Raw genomic sequence first — 22,847 nt, 5'->3', positions numbered from 1 at the left:
AGCGAGGTGTGTACATATGATTACCCGGCGTTCTATGGCGCAGCCTGTCAAAGCGCACATTCATGATTGAAGGAGATGTACACTTGTCATAGCAAGCAATCTCATTGAGTCCGATATGTCTAGCCGCGATGTGAACGATCCCCTCGAGGAAGAATCTACTCGAACGCCTTCTCGGAAAGTATGTACAAGAGTGGTGGAGTGATGCGTTCCACTCGGTGAGGCACAATGGCCCTGATCATGGCCATTTCCATTTCGCCATCAGCGCCATGCTATCTTGATTTGATGAAACCCCTACGAGCCACGTTGTATCGTCTTATCTATACACTGGCGCTATGCCCGTCCATTGCGCAAGACTTCCGAGTCTACGATGCTAGATTGCCGCTGTATAACTCATCAGGAATACCGCTGCTTCCTTTGTCTGACTCCTCCTTCGGTGGCTTGGCTAGATCTCTTTTCCACATGCTGTTGGCTTGAGATTCGTCAATTTCTGGGAAGACGAGCTTGAAGACATCGGAGTACCAGTCGACGGGTTTGCCTTCGATGCCTTCTTTGATATTCTGTGATGTACATTAGCTTTTGTCTTCCTCGCAGGAAATGTTGTTGAAATGCTTACCTCAGGTAATTCAAGCCAGTCACTCATGCAGTCTCGTGGGAAGATGATCATGCGGGCACCAGCTCGTCTGGCAGCGACCGTCTTTTCTCGCAGGCCACCTATTCGGAGGACCTTTCCAGTCACTGTGAGTTCACCAGTCATGGCGATAGTTGGGTCGAGTGGCTTATCGAATGCCAGGGAAAGTAACGATGTCGCCATCGTGATACCAGCACTTGGTCCGTCCTTTTGCACAGCGCCCTCGGGACAGTGTAAATGTATGTTTGCCTTCTCAAAGAACTTGTTGCCGGGATACTGCTTGGCCATGAGACCCTTGGCGAAAGAGTATGCGATCAGCGTCGACTCTTTCATGACAGTCTTCAAGTTACCAGTGCGCTCCAGTCCAGGCCGTGAGTTGTACGATAGCGCGTTTTGGAGGATTGACTCGATGTAGAGTGCGGCACCTCCCATGGATGTCCATGCCAGACCCATTGCCACACCAGGAGGTGTGACATCGTAGAGCCGATCAGCAGTGAAGACTGGTGGTCCAACATAGTCCTTGAGGTTGTCCTTGCCAATCGAAACGTGGACTGAATCAGGCACCTTCAGCGCTACTCGTGTCTTCTCGGTGGTTGCCTGCTCGATGGTTTCCGGTGTTTCTTTCACATCAGACTCGTCCTTCTTGGACTCCTCGGCAGCGGCTTTGCCTTCATCAGTCATGGCCTTCTCTTCGCTGAAAGCATCTTCGCCTAGATCTTGAATAATTTTGAGGGCAGACTTTCGGTAAACCTTCTCGATCTGCTTCTTCAGGTTTCGCACACCTGACTCTCGGCAGTACTTGTTGATGAGCTCCAGAATTGCTTCTTTGTCCAAGTTGACAGCGACGTCTTTCAAACCGCTGAGCTCCTTGGCGTGTGGTGCGAGATAACGTTCGGCGATGGCCATCTTCTCGTCGGAAACGTAGCCAGAAAGCTCGATCATCTCCATTCTGTCGAGAAGCGGTCGCGGTATTGTGTCCGTCATGTTGGCAGTGCACACGAATAGCACCTTCGAAAGATCGACAGGCACATCCATGTAGTGATCCAAGAAAGAGTTGTTCTGTTCGGGGTCCAGCAGCTCGAGCAGTGCGCTTGACGGATCTCCCTGATGGCCACGACCAATCTTGTCCACTTCATCGATGAGGATCAAAGGATTCTCGGTTTGACATTTCTTCAGTGCTTGGATGATTCGACCGGGAAGCGCTCCCACGTATGTTCTCCGGTGACCCTTGATCTCAGCGACATCTGCCAGACCACCGACACTGAAGCGGTAGTATTGCCTGTTCAAAGCTCTTGCGATGGACTTTCCAATGCTCGTCTTTCCGACACCAGGTGGTCCGACCATGCATAGGATCTTACCTTCGACGGTGCCGCGAAGTTTGCCGACTGCAATGAACTCCAGGATGCGATCCTTGACATCCTTGAGACCATGATGATCCTCATCGAGCACATCTCGGGCGTGCTGAATGCCAAAGTTCTCCGCGCTCCTTTGTCCCCAAGGTATCTGTGTCAGCCAGTCAAGGTAATTCCTGGTCACGTTGAACTCGCTCGCTGCAGGCTCGAGATGTGCCAGCTTGTTCACCTCCTCATCGAAGACCTTCTTCACAGCCTCTGGCATTGCCAGCTTCGTGGCCTTCTCCTTGAACTTCTCAACAAGCTTGTCCTTGCCGTCGCTCTCGAGACCAAGCTCTCGTCGGATGCCTTTCATCTGCTCCATGAGCCAATACTCTCGTTGTCGCTTCTGAATCTTACTCTCAACATCCTTGGAGATCTTGTTGCTCAGTTGTGCGTTCATGTGCTCTTTCTTGATGACCTCAAGCGCCTTGCTCAGACGTCGCTCGATGTTCAACTCGCCCAGCACATTCTGCGCCTCTTCCATCTCGCCACCAGAGACTGCCGCAGCAAAGTCGGCAAGTTTGGCTGGTTCGTCGGCGATGTTGGCAGCGGACTGCGACATGGCGAACGCAGAGACATGGTCGCGGAAGAGGTGGTTGTAGCTGCCAATCTCCTTGCATGTGTTGACGATCTCGGAGATTAGAGCACGAACAGTAGGCGATCGCTTGTCGCATGGCTCATCTGCCAGATTATCCACTTTGACCAGGCTGACAGGCCAAGATCGGAGGAAGTCGGTCGGCTGCAGTAGCTTCTGTTCTTGCTCTTTCTTCTGCTCAGCAGACACGTCCTTCTCCTCAAAGCTTGCCACGACATCGCCGCTCTTCTCTTCGCCCTCGGTAGGCTTGGGCGCCTCTTCAGGCGTCGATGCCGGTGTAGGATGGGCAGTCTCGAGCGTGGCATGTGCTGCCTGCTCGGGCTCGGGTGCAGCTGGAGGGCCACGGTTCGGTGGGATGAGCTCGCTCAGCTTTATCCTTCGATGTGGATAGAGCACGGTTTGCAGCGCCTTGTCTGCTCCGTGACCTGCTGGGAAGGCGCCAGTTATCTGACAGAAGGTGCCCACATCGTACACCTCGCTCGGGTCGTTGATGGCATCTTGGCTGCTCTCTGGGTCCTTGAGCAAGAAAGCTCCAACGTAGCTCTGTCCTCGCTTCAGCAGCTCCTGTACTGCAGCAACAACATTTGGGTCACGAACGGTGATGGCCTTGTAGAATCCCGGGAACAGTGGTCGTTGTGCGATGGGGATGGCGAGCACCTGAGGATAGACATCCGGGACTTGTGGCTTTGCGAGATCCTTCCCTTGGGCTTTGCGCTTGCGATTGCCACCGTCGCCGAAGTTCCCAGACGGATTGCCATTGCCAGCATCGCCGCTGCCTCGGCCGCCCGCACTTGCAGCTTTGCCATCGGCGCCGGGTACATGTATGGGTGTTGGCTCGGACGATTTGGCCTTGGCCTCTACATTATCTTGGTCGTTGTCCTTCGAGAAGTCCCTGTCGTTGTCGTTGTCCTTCTCCTTGTCGTTGTCCTTCTCCTTCTCCTTCACCTCGCCGCCGCATTCCTCCTTCGCCTCGGCTCCATCTTCCGGATCGATGGACGGCTTCTGTTTCCTTCGTGCTGGCGAGGATGACAAGTCTCGTGATAGCGTAATCGATGATGGGAGGCAGGAAGGCTGTATCGTGTGCGGTGCCTGGCGTGCTATGGGCCTGGCGGTGAGTTGTGCTTGGCAGGCTCTACACGGCGCTCTCGTGGTGGTGTATGCTCGGTGGGAGGAGGATCGCAGTGCTGTTCGCCATGCCTGGCCTCGACCGTACAGCATGCTCTCGTCACCAGATCGCCTCGGTCGCAGCACGACGGCAGGCGATGATCAGTGTAGGGATGGGTTCTAAGAAGAAGCCACAGACAAAGGTGAGGCGGGCAATGTACAGAGATGCACAGAAAACCGGTCGACGGCAACGAGATGTACTACATGTAACGAGCCAATGTTCTGCTGACTGTACGTATATATATATATCCACATGTAGCAATTCCTCCAGTCGCCTCTGCCTCTCGGCTTCATGACGCGATTGAAAGCGATGCCGGACAGCGGCCCGCAGTCATCGTTTCGGCTGCATGTGTCCATCTTCCATCTTCTTCTTATCATCACCAACCACCGTTGAATTACTCAAGCCTCATCAGTCCACCAAGTCTACCAAGTGTTGACATTGCCTCAGCGGCCCAATGCACTCATGGAGCTGGTCATGGCAACACCTACATGTAGCATCGTGCGCCACTGTATCCCGCCCAGACATCTGTTCATCTCTGTCGACTCTTGGGCGAAATCACCGCCTGGCACGCATTCAAGTGGCATGGTATTCTTTCGAGCTGTGCTTGATAGTGTAGCCTTTCAGCTTTCCGGATGCGTGACCACTTTGGCGGGCTAGGTATGGTCTTGTCGCCAGCCAGGTCGGCAAGCCGCCATTGACGCGCTTGCTTTTACTTCGGGACTTTCTCGCCAGGCTGAGAGACACTGGATCGAGTGGGTCAATTCATGGTTTCGAGCCGATCGCATTAACCTTCTTGGATAACTCGAGCACCATCAGTCTCGAAAGGCTCATGTTGACACAGGTACACAACGACGTCGGCACAAGCATTCGCGACCACCACGCTTACACCAACTTCTTTGTCGAGCGCATCTTTCCTGAGCTCCGACACTCACGCGAGAGACATGAGGTGCAGCTCGAAGCAGCAGCGCTATCGTCCACCGAGCGCGTGTTTGACATCTCAATCTTCCATGCTAGACTGGAGAGCGCGTTGACCACAATGTCTGCGTCAAGCGCGCCACCACTCGATGACCAGGCAGGAGGTAACTCAGCGCCGTTGCAGACGCTCACGGTCATGGATCAGTCACGGACGACTTGCAATTTCGTCGAGTGTCTGCCTCTTTACGTTGGCATGCTGTTGAGCCGTGCGCTCCACGTGAGACACCAAGAGTCTTTGCTACAACTGGGTTCAACAGACTTCCTGACCGCAATGGCGCATCTGTATCACGCCGCTCGCAGTGTTGGGCATTGGGATGCACCTTGGGCCGACTTGGACTTCTTTATCAAAGATCAGGGATTGAAGAGTCTTGGTCTTCTCGAGCTTCCCAAGGTCAATACTATCTTTGCGGCCGCGAAAGCGTACGGCAAAGTCATGGGAGTCGACTCTGGCGCGTATAACAGAAATCTCACACGTAAGCGTTGCTGCGCCGACTTCCGGGTACCTCTTCCACCGGAAACGATGTCTGCCAAAAGTCAAACGCCCAAGACAAATCTTTCAGGTGGATCGCATTTCTTCAACGCGCTCAAGAAAGGTCAGGAGCATGGCGAAAGCCTTGGCATTGATCTGCACAAGACCAGTCACATGTCACTGCATACACTTGCGAAAGATGCCTTGGACGACCCAGCCTGTCCTTTGAGTGCACAGGAGCGATCATCCTTGCGTACGCAGCAGGAGATGACGCCAGTGCAGCTGTTGACCTTGCTGGAATCGCCGATCAAAGCTTCCGATGCACGAATGGCGTTTGATTACTTCGACCTACTCAACACATGTACTTTAAAACTCCAGGCCATAGGCGAGGCTTATCGCGAAGAGGTCGGCGATCGGAGGGCGAGCAGAGGCTTACCGAAGGAGCACAAGCTCCGGGACATGGTCGACGAAGTCTTATGGGAGGCCGCTTGTGAAGCATATGATGGGATAGCGGCTGCTAACGGCGGACAATCACTTCTCGCGAGAATCGGGGATGTCCTTAGCAAGAATCATACCGGAGATAAGGGTAGCGCATGCTACAACGCAGCGGTAGCAATGACTCGCGTAGAGCCTTCCACCACGCCGAGACCTAACCGGATGCCCACCATCGCAGCAATGGACCAGCATCTGACATCTACTTTGCCGCGAGTCGTCATCGGTGGTGCTCTTCGGGGTAGCTCTGCGAACGCCTACGTTAGCTGTACTGACATGGGCCCCTCGCGAGATGAGTTGCGGGCGCTGGTCCCCCCGGGGGGAATACTGGTGCAGGGCCTGATGAAGCGGTTCCCCCGTTTCAGCAGCAAACATCATCGAGAATTGGCTGCACTTGTCAGTGCTTGCACTATGGTGGACTCGTCTTGCGATGATGGCCTTGTTAAACCCAAATTCGGGTCGCATCGCGCCGGCGCAACAGCGTGGAGACAACACGGATACCCGAGCCGCGCTGAGTTGCAGGTTCTTCGAGAGTATGGTGCCCACATACATCAATCTCTCCGAGAGTCGTGGCTACCAAAAGGCGCCCCTGGCCTTCGACCGTCTGGATATCGAGATCAAAAGAGCTGTTGATCATGTCATTACACCCGATGGTCGCATTGACAATGACGACGCTCACTTCGTAGCCATCAATATCGCAATGGGTATTGATGCCACGCAGCACGAACATTCTATCAAGTACGCGGTCAAGCTGATTTGTGACTGGTCGGTGGCTTGTAGACCATCTGCAGATGAGACCATCAGCTCACCGTTGGCCCATGCGGTCAACAACTTATCATCAAGTCTAACCCGAGAGTCTGGATCAGATACAAAGGCTCAGGGGTGGACACCGACGTTCAGTATCAGGGAACTACCGATCACTCCGGCATTCGCTTCAGACGCATCTGCAGCCTCTACATCTCAACCGAGGGAGGATAGCAGTGCTTTGCCAATCCATGCTGGGACTCACGTGAACAATCGGCATTCCGCCAACACCGCTAGCAATGATCGAAGCACACCGACCGATTTACCGGATGACTGGGTCGACATCACAACCACCGATGCTGGAACCCAGACTGAACAAGAACACAGCGGAATTGCCAGAGTCGATGCGATACATCGCCGAGCTCAGCTTCTGCTGGCATACGAGGCCACATCACTGCAACACCGCATTGCAGCAAGAGAGCTGTCCGAAGATGAGATGCGAGCTGGCAACAGGCCTACCAGTGCCTCAAGTCTGGAAGGTCAAGATCGCCTTGTACGCCGGAAGATTGCTGAAGCTGAGGAGCTGCTGGCGATGGCTGGTAAGGTGAGAACAGAACGGGCCAAGATGACCAGGGAAGAAGGTCTCCAAGCGCCGGGTGATGATGCTTGGTCCACTGGCGCGGACGATCAAGAGGATTCTGATGATGGTGAAGATACATCCGAGTCCGACGAAGCGGTGGGAGAAGGTACGGGAGCAGGAGAAGGATTCGGTCAGAGAAAGTGGTCATGGTTGTACGGTTGTGTTGTTGCATGAACAGAGATATTGGACTACCTACTCTATGGCGAGTGCCACTGCGAAGGAGGGAGTCTGACTAGCAAAGATGGGGTGAAGTATACATCCCATGACTTTAGCGACTTCGTGGAATCACTTACATACCTCCTATGCAGTGAAGACAGCGCGCAGTCTTTCCGGCCTACGGCGCCACACTTTCCAGGGACTCACCTGGATCAGCCAATGACGACCGGATCAGTTCGCGGAACCGGCCGCGTACCATCAAAGCGGAAGTCGGAGCGGCATTCGCGCACGGCATTGACCCGATCCATGGCAACCATAATCATCACCAACACCATCACTTTGCTGAGGTCTCGATCTGACATTACGGCGACAACCTCTTGATCTCAACAAGTGCTTTCATAATGGCGACGTATGTCACCAGGGTTTGTTGACCAACGCGTAGATCCTTTGCTGACAACGATGTAGCGAATACACAGCTTCATCGGCCTTCTGCGAAGCGCTATGGGATGTATGTAGTCTCGCACGTTGATCAGCATTCTCTGCTGACAGCATCACAGGCGGGCGTAAGATACTGCTTCGTCAATCTTGGATCAGATCACCCAGGTCTCATGGAAGCCATGGTGAAGGGACAGAAAGAACGACCTGATCGATTCCCGAAGTTTATTACCTGCCCAAGTGAGATGGTGGCACTCTCTATTGCCGACGGATATGCCCGTGTCACTGGACAGCCACAGGCGGTGATAGTTCACGTCGATGTTGGCACTCAGGCCTTGGGATGTGCAGTTCACAACGCCAGCGTGGGGCGAGCTCCTGTGTTGATCTTTGCTGGTCTGTCACCTTGCACCCAAGAAGGGGAGTATCGCGGGAGCCGGACCGAATTCATTCACTGGATGCAGGATGTTCCAGATCAGAAGGCTATAGTGGCGCAGTATTGTCGATATACTGCGGAGATCAAGAAGGGAAGGAATATCAAGCAGATTGTGAATCGAGCGTTGAGTTTCGCTACCAGGTAAGTCTCGGTCTGAGCTTCGATGCATGATGGAGCTTGGGGGAAGCCCGATTGTTGACATATGTGGCAGCGAACCCAAGGGACCGGTCTACCTGCAGGGTACTCGGGAGGTAATGGAAGAAGTCATCGAGCCATACACCATTCAGCAGAAGTTCTGGAAGCCGATCGAACTTGGAGGTCTAACGGCAGAGCAACTTGCGTTCATCACAGACTGCCTCATCAAGGGCAGGGAGCCTCTCGTCGTCACGGGCTACGGCGGTCGAGATGCAAAAGTGGTCGCCTCTCTAGTCCAGCTTGCAAATACGATCCCTGGTCTGCGCGTTCTGGATACAGGCGGCTCCGACATGTCATTTCCTGCGGATCACCCAGCTTGGCTAGGATTCCGATACGGCTCGCACGATAGCATACGCTCTGCCGACATGATTCTTGTGCTTGATTGCGATGTGCCTTGGATCAATACACAATGTGTACCACGCGAGGATGCGACCATCATACACCTTGATACGGACCCACTGAAGCAACAAATGCCGCTGTTCTATATCGATGCTGTTCTCCGTTGTCGGGTGAGCGTTACAGCGGCACTGACGCAAATCCTGCAGTCACTCGCTGTGGACAAGGCGTGTCAACAGAAGATCCTGCAGAAGCGTGATGCATATCAGCAACGGAAGTCTGCGCTACAGGCATCACATACTACTCTACTACGGAGCATTGTCTCACAGGCCGTGCCGCATCCTGACACTACATTCGGTGCGCCATATCTACTGGCCCAAGTCCGGAAGAGCTGCCCTCCGGACACAATCTGGGCAGTTGAGGCTGTGACAAACACACCTCACGTGGCCGATCAGATACAGGCAACACTTCCCGGAAGCTGGCTGAACTGTGGTGGCGGCGGGTTGGGTTGGTCAGGCGGTGGGGCTTTAGGTATCAAGATGGCTACTGATAGCTTGAACGGCGGACCAGGGAAGGGAGCGTTCGTCTGTCAGATCGTAGGAGATGGGTGTTTTCTCTTCTCGATGCCTTCGAGTGTATTCTGGATCGGGCAGAAGTATAAGATTCCGGTGCTGACGATTCTGCTGAATAATGATGGTGAGACTGGATGTTCTTGTGCATGAGATTATTGACTGACGATTGATACAGGCTGGAATGCACCCCGACACTCGATGCAACTAGTGCATCCGAACGGGTTTGGTTCAAAGGTCAACAACCAGGAGCTCAACATCTCTTTCTCACCAAACCCAGACTACTGCACTATTGCGAAAGGAGCATCTGGCGGAGGGTGTTGGGCAGAGTCGGCGGCCACGGTCGAGGAGCTGGCTGCCAGATTACCGGAAGCTGTGGCTGCGGTGAAAGCTGGGCGTTCCGCTTTGCTGGACGCTCGGATTGTGAAGGAGGTTAGAGCTCACCTTTGAACCGTATGTGCGTTGTGTGTTATATCGTCGTCAACGAAAAGTTGGTTGCGTTTGGATCTGTTGATGATTGAAGGCAGCTGTATCAAATCGGCAAATCGATCACTGCGGTGCCTGCTTACAGAATAATTATTCAATGTAGATGTCAGTCCTTCGCCGTAAATCATCACTTGGTCACACGACATGACGTTCCACGTTTTTACAGGATTGTTCTTCGACGGAGGAATTCGTTTCATGCTCTACCAATTCGCAATGCCTCATACTACGACCACATACATGCATCCCAAACAAATGCTCGCTTTCCATGCACATCCAATCACACAATCATCACCTCATGTCTCTATTACATCAACACATCCATCCTAGTATCCCGAGCAGCTAACAGCAACAATCGGCTGTGGTGGCCCAACATCAATAGCGCCATCGTCGCTTGGAACATATACGGCTGCAGCAGCCTGAGCTGGTGGGGGGTTGGTCTGGAACTGGCAGATCTGGAGAATGTTGGCGGAAGACCTCAGCTTGGAGATGTTGAGGTCGCTGTTCGTGGGAACCCAGCTGCCGTCTTGTGGGATGGTCAAGCTGTAGCTTGCGGGGCCGCCGATGAAGTCGATGGTGATGCCGGCTTGACGCTTTTCTGTTGGAGCTGCGAGAGCTGAGGCGAAGAGCGTTGAGAGAATGATGGCTGAAGTGTACATCTTGGTGTTGGTTTGGTGGGTGGTGTTGTGGTATGAAGATTTGCGCTGCTGGTATGTGGAGATGAGATGATTTGAGACGCTTTGTGCTGCTGCTTGAATGCTGTGTTTGCGATATTCTTTCCGTCGTACTCACCTACGCCTCTTATATGTACCATCGCCAGCAAGTATTGCACAGCCTCTGGAGGCGGCCGGATCTTTACTGTCATCCATTCTTGGGAAACTGCCCACATGGTGTCAGTACGATGTTGCCCATGCTGTAAGAATAGCAGAACAAAGGACGTGCTGCGTACAATTGCGTGTGCGGCTGACAGAATCCTTGAATTGGTTCGGCAGGCCAGCCTTGCACATGATGCTATTCTCGCTGACAATAGAGTTTGCAGGAACAAAGTCTGTTATTTTCCCACAAGTACAACCACCAAAAACGACCCTTTGACAAACGGTTCTGGACTTCAAATCTATCAACGACAACATTTGAGCTCCAACATCGAGACGGGCTATTGCGATCGGGCTGTTTGGACGTCGTTTGAGGGCAACTGTTGATCGGCTTCGAAGGCAGGAAAGTGCACTCATCCGCTCGGCCATGCTTGGCAGCTTATGGGCCTCGTCATGATCTGAGTACAGTGCCACGACGGATCGAATAACACGAGTCCTTCCGCTCCAGATCCCTCGTACTGGAAGACGACGACTATCAGATGACCTCACACGCCATTGCCTAGAATTGGTTAGCAGCCAGTGAGATGACGCACGCCATTGCCAAGAAGTATTTGACAGAAGAACTATGGCTGCTCGGAAAAGTAGCTTAGTGAAGAGAAAGAGCAAGACCGGCGAGCAGTCGGTATGGTAAGCTGTAAGATGACAGAGGATCTAGAGTTGAACTTCCGAGAGAGGCCAAAGTCCATCCGCTGGATCAGCATGGGGAATATCGCAGAAGGCATGGAGTTGAGCGAACACGGAGCCTCGTGATGTTGAACCAATCCGAATCAGATACATGTATTGTTTTCCAAGCCATGGCATGATGTCTTCACATATCCTTCTTCGGTTGAGATATAGTTCAGGACAGAACATCGGGGATCTGGACACGGAACGTCAGCATGATCCTGCATACCAATCAGACGGTCTCACATACGATGAGTCTCTGCCTCCAACCTTAACCCCCTTCATCTACTGCCTTTCTCCTCTGCCACTGTCCCTGACATACGTTCCTTCGCGCAATCTACTTCAGGTAACACTTGCAGTTGCAGGTACCCTGAGAATTGCCATTCCACTCGGCGACAATAACGAAGTCATCCTTCTTGTCGTTGGAGCCCGCACTGCCGCAGGCCATGTAGCAATCCTGTTGCTCAGCACAAGGGTCCGACCCCCCGTTCTGCTCGTTGCAGTTGTACCAAGGCTCCACGCCGATGGGCTTGTAATTGCAGCCGCTGAAGATGGTGGGAACTGAGGCGGAAACTGCGAGGGGAAGTGCGATGAGCAGAGTCGAGGACTTCATGGTTGTGGTTGATTGTTTGGGTTGGTGATCGGGGCTTGGTCGTCCTGCACAGTGAGGGCCCGGGTGTGCTTCGGTTTATGTTTGTCTGAGTATCAAAGCTGACGACGTGCTATTCACAGCAGAATTGAACAATACGAGGCTCAGCATGTTCATCCCTCCCCGAGGTGCTACCTCACACAAAAAGGTCTTTACTACTCAGCCTGGGTTTGTTTGACGAGCGGTAGACGAACCCGTTCCGCGCGTCTGTTTCACTTGCTTAGGACAGCTACTGCTCAGTATCTGCTTCTGCACAGCCTTACTTTGGAAGTTTGGCTCATGTTGAGGAGCGCTAAGACGATGTCGGAAATTGAACCCGTCAGGAGTTAGCACTTTAGGCAGGTGTCGTTGCAATGCCGGGCGCCGACCAGATGAGTGATCGCTCGTGCGATCGGCGAGGTCAAGAAGAGAAATCTTCGGCATAGCTACGATTATTGACAAGTCTTACGGCATGCCCTGAAGGACTTTGCTTGCCCTATGGAGCATGCTGTTTCTTGTGCGGAAACAGGTTCTTTTGTAGCCAATTAGACGATAGCTTGAATTTGTTAGCGATGGCCTTTATCCTAAGACCCACCCCTACCAAGTACGGACCTTCCCCTTCCCCTTCGACCCCTTCGAAGACCTTCCCGTTCGCAGCGCTTCGAAGGTGACAGAGTCTGATTGTTATTGAGCGAAGGGCGCGCGGTGAGGGTTGCCACGTGCGAGCTTGCGAGCACTCGAGCGTACCCTCTAAGCGCCCCGGCCCGGGCGATGGCAAGCACAGCCTCCATTGAGATGCTCGAGTCTCAGCTACATCAGATCGAGCTGTTGCGTGCCATGTACTCACCAGAAGAGCTGAAGGTAGAAGAGGAGACTGACAAGATCCTCGAACAATGCCGAGTATGGTGCGAGAATCCAAGTGGCACCGCACCTGCCGTTCCTGAAGAGATAAGCCTGCGCCTCACGCTCCCGGTGAGCGAATGCGATGCGAAAGAGATCTCAATGAACATCTCCATACCCATGAACATCAGCAGCCGTGTAGACAGTGATCTCGCCGCAAGCAGAGTGCGCCCAATCCAGCCCTCCTGGCTCACCCGCGCAGAAACAGCCCAGCTCTCAACCAACATGCCCTCCTCCGACCTCTCCTCCGCCATCGACCATATCCGCGACCAAGCCAGCCTCCAGCTCAGCGCCCTTTCCACCGTCTGCCGACCACCCGCATCCGACCCGAATGGCGTTCCAAAGCCCCTCGTCCGCGTCTGCCTCTACTTCCCCTCCATCAGCACCCGGCAAAAACGCAACGACATCGTAACGATTGCTCCCACCTACAGCCTCACCGGCTTCCTCCTCGCCGGCAAGCCCGGAATTCTGTGTCTGGAGGGTGGCGCGCAGGATATAGATGATTACATGAAGTATATCAAGACGGGAAGTTGGGGGGATATCCCGTCTCAGCTTAAGAAAGTGTCTGAACGGCATAGGGAAACGCAGGATGTGAGGAGGGTGTTTGAGGGAATGGAGGAGACTACGGACAAGTTGGATAAGCGAGGGGAGAGGAGTAATAGAGGGGATATGAGAGCGCTGGAGGCGTGGTTGGTGGAAAGGGGATTGGAAGGGGTTGTGGGAAGGGTGCTCATGTGAATGCATTGAGCTGAGTTTCCTGCGGAGCGCTTCGTGCACTGTTATGCTTCGTTCCTATCGATCCTCCTCCAAACCGCGGCAGGCATAGTCGGTGGTATGGTACTCCCTTCAGTGCCACTGATAGTATCCTCCGCGCGCCACTCCTGGACCTCTCTGCTGTTTTGGCGTCGCTATTGGTAGTCCGCCAATCTCTCCAGTCTGTTGATACTGCTCATGCAACCGCACAAGCTCAGCAACACGCTCCTCTTGTGGAACATGAAGAGGATTCATCATGAATGATGGCGCGGACGAAAGGCCGGATACCGGATTACCTTCACGCATGGCAGGTATGTACGACCAGTATGCATTGGCGAGCGGATTTCGATACTGCTGAAGCGGCGGCGGTGGCGCATGGACCGGGATTGGCATGACTCGCTTCAAGCCTGGCTGCGGTGCGGTGAAGATGCCCTTTGGCGGGAGCTTGCGGCGCTGTTCTTGTCGAAATGCTGCGATGGCGCGCGCGGCGTTACCGCTGTCGATGTTGCTTGGCAAAGTGGTGGCCGGTCGAGTCGATGGTCTGGAGGCTGGCCGCTGAGCTGGCTTGACGACCTTCGATGGCGCGCGCTGAGGGAGGGACGTGACGGGCTGCTTCGAGGCGGGTGGAACTGTCTGTGCTGCTGGCTGAGCCTTTGGCGGATTTGAGGACTGCTCGTCGCCCTTGGGTTTCATGGCGCGCAACCTCGCTCTGGCCTTCTCCAAGATCCCAACGCCACCAGATTCACCCACTCTCTTCCACTTCTCCAATCTCTGCTTCTTGCTCATCTTGAATTTCTCCGGCGTCGTCTGTGGACTGGAGTCGCTTGAGCTGGCGTCGCCTTCATCTGATGTGGTCGACATTGCTGCTTATTCGGCTTCTGTACATTTAAAATGGTTAGAACTGTGTGAGTGCGTGATTCACTTCAGGTGCAGCTTTGAGTGTGGCAGACAGGCAGGCGGGCGGACAGGCACATGCAAAGCTGGAAGAGTTCATCCTGAAGCAAGAAATTCTCTTATGCTTCGTGAAGCACCAACCGTTGGACCTGGGAGCTGTAACCGTTGCCAAGCTTCACGATGAGGAAGGAACGACCGCAGCTACATAGCTATATGCGCCCTCCCCTGGCTGTGGCTACAACTTGTTTTGCATGATAGGGCAAAGAGACACACTGCAAACGACACCCCAAATGCTATCACTTGTAGCTAAGCAGTCGAGGAATAACTCAGCACCCCGATCTACGCCTCGTTCTTCTCCTTCAGGATCTTCGCCATCAACGCGTCCTCGTCCGAAGCCTCTTCTTCCCCGTCGATCTCCTCACCATTTGCTAGAAGGTCAATTAGAGCCATGAAGTACCCAAGAGTCCACAGTCCCAGGTCAGACTCGACCTTCATCATCTGGTCGGTCAATTCCAAGCCTGGGTTGTGGTCTGTCCAATGCCGACGCCGCTGCCGGACCATGATGGTATCCACAGAACCAATCGGACCCGTTACGCGGTTACGCGCTCCACCGTCCGCGCCGCCCCAGACCACCAAGTCTTCTTTCTGAGAAAGATGCTTGCGACTTCCGATGAGTGGTCGCCAAAGCCAAGGAGCACGAGTCACGAGGAAATCGTTCACAGTTTCGGTCAGGAGAACTCTGCGACTGGCTTTGGGATGGTTGACGAGAGTGTCCAGATCAGTCGTCTCCTTGAGGTGAGCATGTACGAGGTTACGAAAGTTTTCTCGATCGTTTTCGTGAAGACGTAATGCGCGATGAGTATTGTTCAGTACCGATTCTGCTGCGTTGAAGGGCATGAGCGCCCCAGTACTTTTCTTGCGCGCTGCGGGTTGACCAGGGCTGTCTGAGTCCTCGAGGTCCTTCGGGACGGTGCTTGCCTTTTTCTTTTTCGAGCTTGCGAATGCGTTGGTGAGCGTGATGTGCCCATAGTCGATGTCTTTCTGGATATGCACGTTCATGACGTGGCTCCGAAGCTGCTTGGCATTTGCGTAGAGACCTCCCGCGGAGTCCTTTTTACCCGGGCAGTAATCGCACCTGTTCTCGCATTTATTCATGATGAGCTCCTCTCGTTCGGTTCCCCCTGGCCGGGGCCAGGTGTGTGTGTGTGTGTGTGTGTGTGTGGTTTGGGTTGGGGCAAGGCATATTGTGGTAGGCAATGTCGGAATCGACGGCGCGGTATCGATGAAGTGCAAGAAGATATGCTCGGCCTTGTATTGTTGCAGAAGATGGGATCATCAGGTCCGGCTTCGTTGTATCGTCAGCTCTTCGATACATCCAGAAGGCGCTAGCCGGTTGCAAAGGAAGGATGCTTGGGACATCGATCGCCGTCCGTCATTTCCCACCAATTTGCTTCAATCGTTGCTTGCGGCACCACAGAAGTAGCGACCGCTTCGAACTAGCGGCGATAGCCAGTCTCGGCCTGAACGTCGGCGGGACCTGTGGACGCACCTCGTAGGGCCTTCCCAAGTCATAGGACGCAAATGTTCGGCACATCTGATCTCTGTAGCCATACGCTTATTGAGCTTGACGACGCCGCATCAACTCAGCAAGCGGCAAATCATCCTCATCATAGAACTCTGCATCCTCATCAACACCAAAGTCCGCCAGACGTTCTCCTTCCTTGTTTCGCCAAGACTCCTCGCCTTCATCCTTCTTAGACGGTCTGCCACGAGGCTCTTCAGGCTCGGGCTCAGAGTCATCCTCCACTGCGTCTTCATCATTTTCCTCGTGGTGTGACCTTGACGACTGTCGTTGCGCTTCTTCCAGTCGCTCGTGGAAAGTTTTGCGGCGGACAACATACTCGTCATGAACGTCGGCGTAGCGAGCTGTATCAGCTTCTTGACGTTTGCGGAATTCGTTCATGTCCCAGGGCTTCGTGAAGCCATCTCCTTTGAAGGTCCTGCGCGGTACTCGAAACAGCCTGTCCGGGTCGGGTGGAGGCCATGGCTTGCTTGGGTCTGATGGCAGTCAGTAGACAATCGATGCAGGGTGGCTGTTCGCCTACCATCAATCTCGTTGTGGGGGTAAGAAAGCCCACTCTCCCCGCTTGGGCTTTGCGCGAACGGCCAGAGCCACGCGAGTGGATTCGAAGTGCCCATTCCTTGGCAGATGTTGGTCCAGATGCCCACATCCCATGGGAACTCTTGGTGGTCTATGCGTACTTTGATACCGTCTGGGCCCTCGAGATAACCGCCGAGGACACGCGCTCTGCGCAAAAGAGTGTGGTGCCGTTCGATCTCCCAGCCCTCGATGGTCCAGGTGTTGACGGCCAGTGACCACAACGTGCGGATCAGCAGTAGTGTGAGGGCAAAGAGGATCAGTGAATTGATGCCGACTAGAGCGAACAGATGTCCGAGTTGGAAGGCTGATGGTCCGAGGTACTTTTCGGGATGGTCAGTCAAAGCAAGTCTGATTCCATGGGAAGATGACGTACACTGGGCAATGCTCTCTTTTCCCATAGCAGTGCAGCTCGAACGTAAAGGAAGTACTCCAGATAGGTCATGGACACGACCGTGTAGCACAAAAAGCGAATGAAATGCGGAATCGTGACATGGGAAACGCAATTAGCTGAAAGAGATGTTACTTGGCGTTTGCAAATGAAAAGACCACGCTGCCTACCTGTCCACACACAGTGGTGGTCCATCTTCGCCACACATCTTTCATCGTCAGATGTCTACCCGCCATCAAACATGATGGGAATGACTGACCTTTTACACGTCTTACAGTGATGTGCCCTGGGCGGCTTGAAGGCCTCGCACTTCCTGCACCACCGATTGCTTTGCGCTGTGCTGTCCAGTTCCACGAGTTTGGGAAGATTGCTGTCGTTACTCACGGACTCACTCCAGTCCTTGGGTATCCTGCCGAGGTCGGTGAAACATGTTCGCCAGTAACATACGAGCAGGCACGCGACCAGCGCGTTGAAGAGGCACGCGTCGCCTTTGCGTAAGGGACCAGGCTCGATGTAATGGAACAGCCACTGCGAGGTGAGGGCCAGGAAGGCAACGAGGAGAGTCACTCCGGGCGGCGACAGCCTCTGCAGGTCGGGCAGCTCCGCGAGGCTCATGGTAGCGGTAATGGCGATGGAGTTGTTGTTGACATGTAGCATGTAGGTGGCAGTTGTCGCGATCCAAGCGTGTAGAACGCTAGCATAAACACCTAGTGCACTCGACTTCCTCGATCGTCGCGTTAAACCGCGACGTTTTAAACAAAACAGTATATTAGGCAATAACGAAGCGCTTATATATAGTAATATATATACTTAAATGCTCGCCTATATATACCTAATCGAATACGTGCCTTAAAATACTATAACTTATACTAAGAGTCTATTTTCCCGAGAGCAAAGAATAGCAAAGTCTTAGCGCTTATCGACGTCGATAATTTACGACAAACTTTTGTATATATAGATAGATAGATTTGTCATTCCCCTGTTCTAGAACCCTACTCGGGCTATATAGGTATATATCTATTATTATATATAAAGGGAAACCCGAATAGGTGAAAACCCTTCCCGCCCCCGACTTCTCCTTATCTAGATTAGCTTTCCCTCTAAACGTACGTAGTCTATATCACTACCCTATTAGCCCCCGCTCCTAGCCGGTCTCGTCGCGCTACGTCGTATCCTCTCTTCCTATACTACTCCTACTAGGCGGTACTATTCTAGCTAGCCCTTCTCTAGTATCTAGTTCGTAATACGCCCTAGGTCCTTAACGTTATTAAGAAGTGCCCTAATCGTCCGGTTCCTCGCCTTTACTATCTACTCCCCCCTTCCTAGCGACTACCTCGGGTAGACGAGGAGTACGTACCGTATATTCTAGGAGTAATAGCCGTAGGGCTAGCTAGTATTCGTGTATTCTAGAACCTTCCTCTATAATAGGTACCCCTAGAGGCCGATGTGTTCGCTTCGTAGTTAGGTTGCTATACTACTCTATACCCTCGTAAGGCGGTAGTAGATAAGCTTCGGGTGGTGCTTAACCGCGGATTTCGTAGCTAACTATTCCTTAGGTTGTCCCGCTAGCTAAGGGCGTCTACTATGCCCTACACCCTAGTTGTTCTACCTCTCTTTCTATAGTTGCTCTATAAACGACTTCTTACCTTCCTATCGTATTACTAGCTATTCGTCCCTTACCTAGTAGTTCGGCTCGTTTCCGGGTCGAATGCCCTTATACGCTAGTACTAATTCGCGGGCCCTTACGACTGTACTAGCGATAACCTTCTATACTAGGTACTATATCACGTTAGAAGTATAGGAAGTTATTATACGGGCTTATATAGGGTGTTTCAAAAGCAGGTTATATATTGTATATATCTATCTAGAATAGACAAGTATTGCTCTTAAAGAGGCTATAGGTAACTAATTAGTCACCTAATTCTTAGCGTACGTGGCCTCAAGTTTTGATAATAGGATGTTGCCTATATACACGCTCGGATCGCGACACACCCCCTTAGCTCGTACGCTAGAGTGAATAAGCTGATTCCTATATAATCGCGTATACCCTGTCATAACTACTCCCCCTACCTATAGTAGTAACGTCAGGCCCTCGGTGTTACTACTACTATAGTAAGGGTAAGTTAGCTGTTTCAAGTAAAGTAAGCTAAGGTAAGTAAGGTGAGCTTTGTACCCCTTCCCTTATTCCTCACTTTTACTACTACTATTGTTACCTATATAATAAAGTATAGAATGTGTGACTGTTACCGGTAAGATAGCTTAGGTAATAGTCCCGTTATACGGACTTTCACTTAAGTATATAATCGTCTTACCTACCGGCAAACATTAGAGGCCCTAAGTTTAATCTAGGGGTAGCCTTAGTCCTATCGTATACTTAAACATATATTGTCGTCCGCTCAACTTATTAAATTGTCCGATAATTGCTCTATACTAAGTTATTTCGCTCCGGCGAATAGTAAGAGAGCTCGCTCTGCCCCTAGGGAGTATAAGATACTAGTTAGTAGCGCAATATACTAGGCTATCTACGATAGAGCTTGTACTATATAAGGTGTAATAGGGCTCTAATAGGTAACACCGGAGCAACGGTATCGGAAAGTTGAAAAGGTACCTTTGGGGTACCTTACTTTCTACACTTTTAAAGGTGTATAAGGTGCGAAAGTAGCGGATAATGTAGTAATAAGGTAGTAGTGTTATTACTAGTAGTAAGTTAGAGGCGTTTCTCGCTTTCTAATTAGACGCGCTACTTTTGTCGCGCGCGTACGCTACTACTAGTAATAGGGGTGTTTCTCGCCCTTACGCTATTAGCTAATAGGAGTCCGAGAAACACCTATTAATAATAGTACTAGGGCCGTACCGGTGAATAGTAGATGCTTTGCCCTAGCTTCGTTATCGTCTATAGTATTAGTGGCTACTAGTGGCCGTGTTTTACGCCTACTAGCGCTTCTAGAGGGGTGTCCGTAAAGATGAAGCCGTTCGGTATTCGTTTCGAGATAAGGTAAGGCCGCTACTACGGGCTTCTTAGGCGTCTGTTACCCCGTTACCTCCTAATACGGCTATAGAGGGCACTAAGGTACGTAGGTCTACGCCTTCCTTAGCTATATTAAGTAGCTTAACGAAGTGCTAGTGCTTCTGTAGTAGAAGCAGCTTAGTCAGCCCGTCTATAGGTATATTGTTAGTACTAAGATACTTAATCTTAATGTCTCCGCGCTAGTCTCGCTATCGGAGCTAGTAGTAGTAGATATTAACGTAGCGTAGCTTCGTATTAAGCTTTTGCCCTTATTAGTTAACAAGGCGGATGGTCTACGTGTTGTCGTAGTATAAGTAGGTACGCTAATTGAACTAAAGGTATATCTTAGCGAAGACTCGTTCCTACTATATAAGCTCTAAGGCGGCTTACGAAAGCCCGAGTAGCTTAGCCTCTATTAAGGACTTAGTGACAGTGATTTGTTTAGATGCCTTATAATCTACTAGTCTACCGAACAGTATAAAGACCTAGCTATTTAAGCTAGTCCTGTCATTATTTATGCCGTAGGACGCGTCCGATACTCTAAAGAACTCGTAGTTACTACCGAGGTGCTCTAGTTAGCTATAAAGGCTAGTAATATGTTTGCTAGCGCTATATATAAGGTAGAGGTTCTTAGTCTCTAGGAGATAGCGTAAGTACTAATCTATAAGCTTAAGGTGTGTCTTAGTTAGCTTAGTCAGATACTACGATAGTATAGATAAGGAAAAGGCGATGTTAGGCCGCGTATATATAGCGGCGAAGTTAAGGGATCCTATACGTTATTAGTACGTAAGGATGGCGATAGAGGTAGGTTAATAACCCTCTAGAACGGTCTAATTAAGGTGTTAATCTACTAGTACTGTCGTTTTACGTACATTCGTAGATATGCTAAATTTAGCGGCTAGCTTCTTAATGTAGTCTTCTTAAGAGAGCTATAGTAAGCGCTTGTTTCTATCGCGCGTAACCTTGATTCCTAGGAACTAGGAGAGATTACCGAGCTCGTACATCTCGTACTTAGTAAGTAGCCGCTACTTAATATTAGTAGTATAGGCCTTATACTTACGGTAGTAGAGCATAACTAGGTCGTTAACGTAAAAGAAGAATATAACCTTGTTGTTATAGTAGATATATTCGGAGTCCGATAGGGGTACTAGTCTAAGGGAGGCTAGCGTCTCGGTTAGGGAGTTATACTACAATAAAGGGGACTCCTTTAGACCGTAGAGGGCCTTGACTAGCTTAAGGGCGTGTCTATAGGATGGCCTGTCGATTCTAGGAGGTGGTTATAGATATATAGTATATAGTAGGTCCGAGTTTAGGAAGGCGTTAACAATATCGAATTGTTCGGCTTCTAGGTCGAAGCTCGCGGCTATAGTATAGTAGAGGCGGAACATACTTACTATTAGTGTAGCGGCGTATATGTCTAAGTATGTTCCTTACAAATCGCCTCTTACGTATAGCCTAGCCTTGAAGCTCTTTAGTATACCGTACTTGTCTAGTTTGTATTTATATACCTACTTAAGCGGTAGTAGTGGCTAAAGTCCCTCCTCTTACTAAGTATCCTAATCCTTCTCTTCCTTTGTTACCTATCTAAATGTGCCTATTGCTAGGGCTTTGGCAAACTCCTTAGCTATAGCTTCGATCTACTATTAGGAGAAGCGGTGTTTTATAGCGGCTCGGTAGTTAGAAGGTTCGGGCGGAAGGTCATCGCGGTATATAGAGGTAGTAGTGTTAATACGCCTTAGAGGGCTATTGCCTCTTCGTGTAGGGCTTCGATCGCTCTTATCGCGATAGGCGCGTGTTCTAGGTCGTATACCGGACATCTAGCCGATAATTACATTAGCGACTATAATCTAGTGTAGTATATAGTAGAAGTAGGCCGTTCGTAGGCGCTTTCTATTCTCTATAACTATATAGTTAGACTCCTCTAGTATATAGAGCTCTAGCTCTAGGGGGAAGAGTAGTATATTAGACGCGTTGTGTGTTAACGCGTCTTCTAGTAGTGTGAATGTGAATAGATATAGCTCGCGATTAGGGTCCGTGTTGCCTATGATCTCCTTACGGTCTTCTACGGTAAGGGCATCTATTATCTACTACTATAGGGTGTCGTAGTAGTTAGTAGTGTTAGGTACTAACTACTATATATTGTCTTAAGTTACGTGATCTATTACGTGCTCGATTTGCCGGTCTTTTTAGTTATATATTACTAACTCGCGGTGTTACGGCTAGTATAGTTCTTGCTTAAGGAGCTTTTAGTAGGCGTCTCGAGGTTATTAGGTATACGGCTACTAAGCCTGTTCTTCTACCCCCTCGGCCTATGCTATGTCTTGCTCGTAATAAGCGATATATAGGTCGTAGTATTGTTTAGGCTCTTTAGCCGGTTCCGCTATTACGATGTTCTCGATAGGGGTCGTATACCCTACTATTAGGCGTAATAGGTTATAGAACGTAGTCTTATCGAAGAGGACGTCCTTGACTCGTATAACCCTATCTTTTAATAGGTCCTATACGCGGTAGATGTTAGTAGAGTCGTATCCTATAAGGTAGCCTATAAGCGCTCTCTCTTAGAGTTTCTCGCTCTTACTAGGCTGATCTAGTCTATAGATAAACACGTATATAAGGGAGCTATATACTACTATATAACCTACGTTCGGAATTCGTCCTGTTACTAATTCGAATAGGGTCTTCTAGCCCTTTAACTAGATAGGGGATCGCTAGAGGATATATACCGCTACTATAGTATATTCTAGCTAAAGCTTTTCCGGTAATCGTACGTAGATACGAATGTTTCTACTTATAGTGATAATCAGAGCTCTAGCTCTTTCTACTAGGTCCTACGTAGGCGCGTATTCCGCGGTTACGTGCTATTCAATCTTGT

The 22,847-nt window shown here is 51.1% G+C and overlaps 9 protein-coding genes across 9 annotated transcripts; 3 read left to right on the top strand and 6 right to left on the bottom strand.

The window, feature by feature from the left end:
- Positions 1–362: 362 nt before the first annotated feature.
- Positions 363–3,835, bottom strand: CLAFUR5_08128 (Lon protease, mitochondrial; the record flags this gene model as incomplete). Its single annotated transcript, XM_047907276.1, has 2 exons — positions 363–557; positions 614–3,835. The coding sequence occupies 2 exons, from the start codon at positions 3,833–3,835 to the stop codon at positions 363–365; spliced, it is 3,417 nt and encodes a 1,138-aa protein (XP_047759892.1).
- A 983-nt stretch (positions 3,836–4,818) lies between these two features.
- CLAFUR5_08127 (uncharacterized protein) lies at positions 4,819–7,276 on the top strand (the record flags this gene model as incomplete). The annotated part of the gene is made up of 2 exons (XM_047907275.1): positions 4,819–5,959; positions 6,087–7,276. 2 exons carry the CDS (start codon positions 4,819–4,821, stop codon positions 7,274–7,276), a joined length of 2,331 nt encoding a protein of 776 aa, XP_047759895.1.
- Positions 7,277–7,659: 383 nt separating this feature from the next.
- CLAFUR5_08126 (Sulfoacetaldehyde acetyltransferase) lies at positions 7,660–9,676 on the top strand (the record flags this gene model as incomplete). The annotated part of the gene is made up of 5 exons (XM_047907274.1): positions 7,660–7,667; positions 7,724–7,766; positions 7,816–8,267; positions 8,338–9,353; positions 9,405–9,676. The coding sequence occupies 5 exons, from the start codon at positions 7,660–7,662 to the stop codon at positions 9,674–9,676; spliced, it is 1,791 nt and encodes a 596-aa protein (XP_047759896.1).
- Positions 9,677–10,035: 359 nt separating this feature from the next.
- Positions 10,036–10,950, bottom strand: CLAFUR5_08125 (uncharacterized protein; the record flags this gene model as incomplete). The annotated part of the gene is made up of 3 exons (XM_047907273.1): positions 10,036–10,457; positions 10,502–10,588; positions 10,659–10,950. 3 exons carry the CDS (start codon positions 10,948–10,950, stop codon positions 10,036–10,038), a joined length of 801 nt encoding a protein of 266 aa, XP_047759893.1.
- Positions 10,951–11,581: 631 nt separating this feature from the next.
- Positions 11,582–11,857, bottom strand: CLAFUR5_08124 (uncharacterized protein; the record flags this gene model as incomplete). The annotated part of the gene is made up of 1 exon (XM_047907272.1): positions 11,582–11,857. The coding sequence occupies one exon, from the start codon at positions 11,855–11,857 to the stop codon at positions 11,582–11,584; it is 276 nt and encodes a 91-aa protein (XP_047759894.1).
- A 786-nt stretch (positions 11,858–12,643) lies between these two features.
- On the top strand, positions 12,644–13,510 carry CLAFUR5_08123 (RWD domain-containing protein 2A; the record flags this gene model as incomplete). Its single annotated transcript, XM_047907271.1, has 1 exon — positions 12,644–13,510. One exon carries the CDS (start codon positions 12,644–12,646, stop codon positions 13,508–13,510), a length of 867 nt encoding a protein of 288 aa, XP_047759899.1.
- A 108-nt stretch (positions 13,511–13,618) lies between these two features.
- CLAFUR5_08122 (uncharacterized protein) lies at positions 13,619–14,386 on the bottom strand (the record flags this gene model as incomplete). Its single annotated transcript, XM_047907270.1, has 1 exon — positions 13,619–14,386. The coding sequence occupies one exon, from the start codon at positions 14,384–14,386 to the stop codon at positions 13,619–13,621; it is 768 nt and encodes a 255-aa protein (XP_047759900.1).
- Positions 14,387–14,758: 372 nt separating this feature from the next.
- On the bottom strand, positions 14,759–15,574 carry CLAFUR5_08121 (uncharacterized protein; the record flags this gene model as incomplete). Its single annotated transcript, XM_047907269.1, has 1 exon — positions 14,759–15,574. The coding sequence occupies one exon, from the start codon at positions 15,572–15,574 to the stop codon at positions 14,759–14,761; it is 816 nt and encodes a 271-aa protein (XP_047759897.1).
- Positions 15,575–16,034: 460 nt separating this feature from the next.
- CLAFUR5_08120 (Palmitoyltransferase pfa4) lies at positions 16,035–17,625 on the bottom strand (the record flags this gene model as incomplete). The annotated part of the gene is made up of 4 exons (XM_047907268.1): positions 16,035–16,477; positions 16,525–16,900; positions 16,954–17,176; positions 17,228–17,625. 4 exons carry the CDS (start codon positions 17,623–17,625, stop codon positions 16,035–16,037), a joined length of 1,440 nt encoding a protein of 479 aa, XP_047759898.1.
- Positions 17,626–22,847: the final 5,222 nt, after the last annotated feature.

The sequence above is a fragment of the Fulvia fulva genome, chromosome 3 (genome assembly GCF_020509005.1).
Source record: "Fulvia fulva chromosome 3, complete sequence".
In the NCBI taxonomy this organism is placed as follows: domain Eukaryota; kingdom Fungi; phylum Ascomycota; class Dothideomycetes; order Mycosphaerellales; family Mycosphaerellaceae; genus Fulvia; species Fulvia fulva.
The sequence above is the reverse complement of the archived record's forward strand: the minus strand, read 5'-3'. Positions and strand labels throughout refer to the sequence as shown.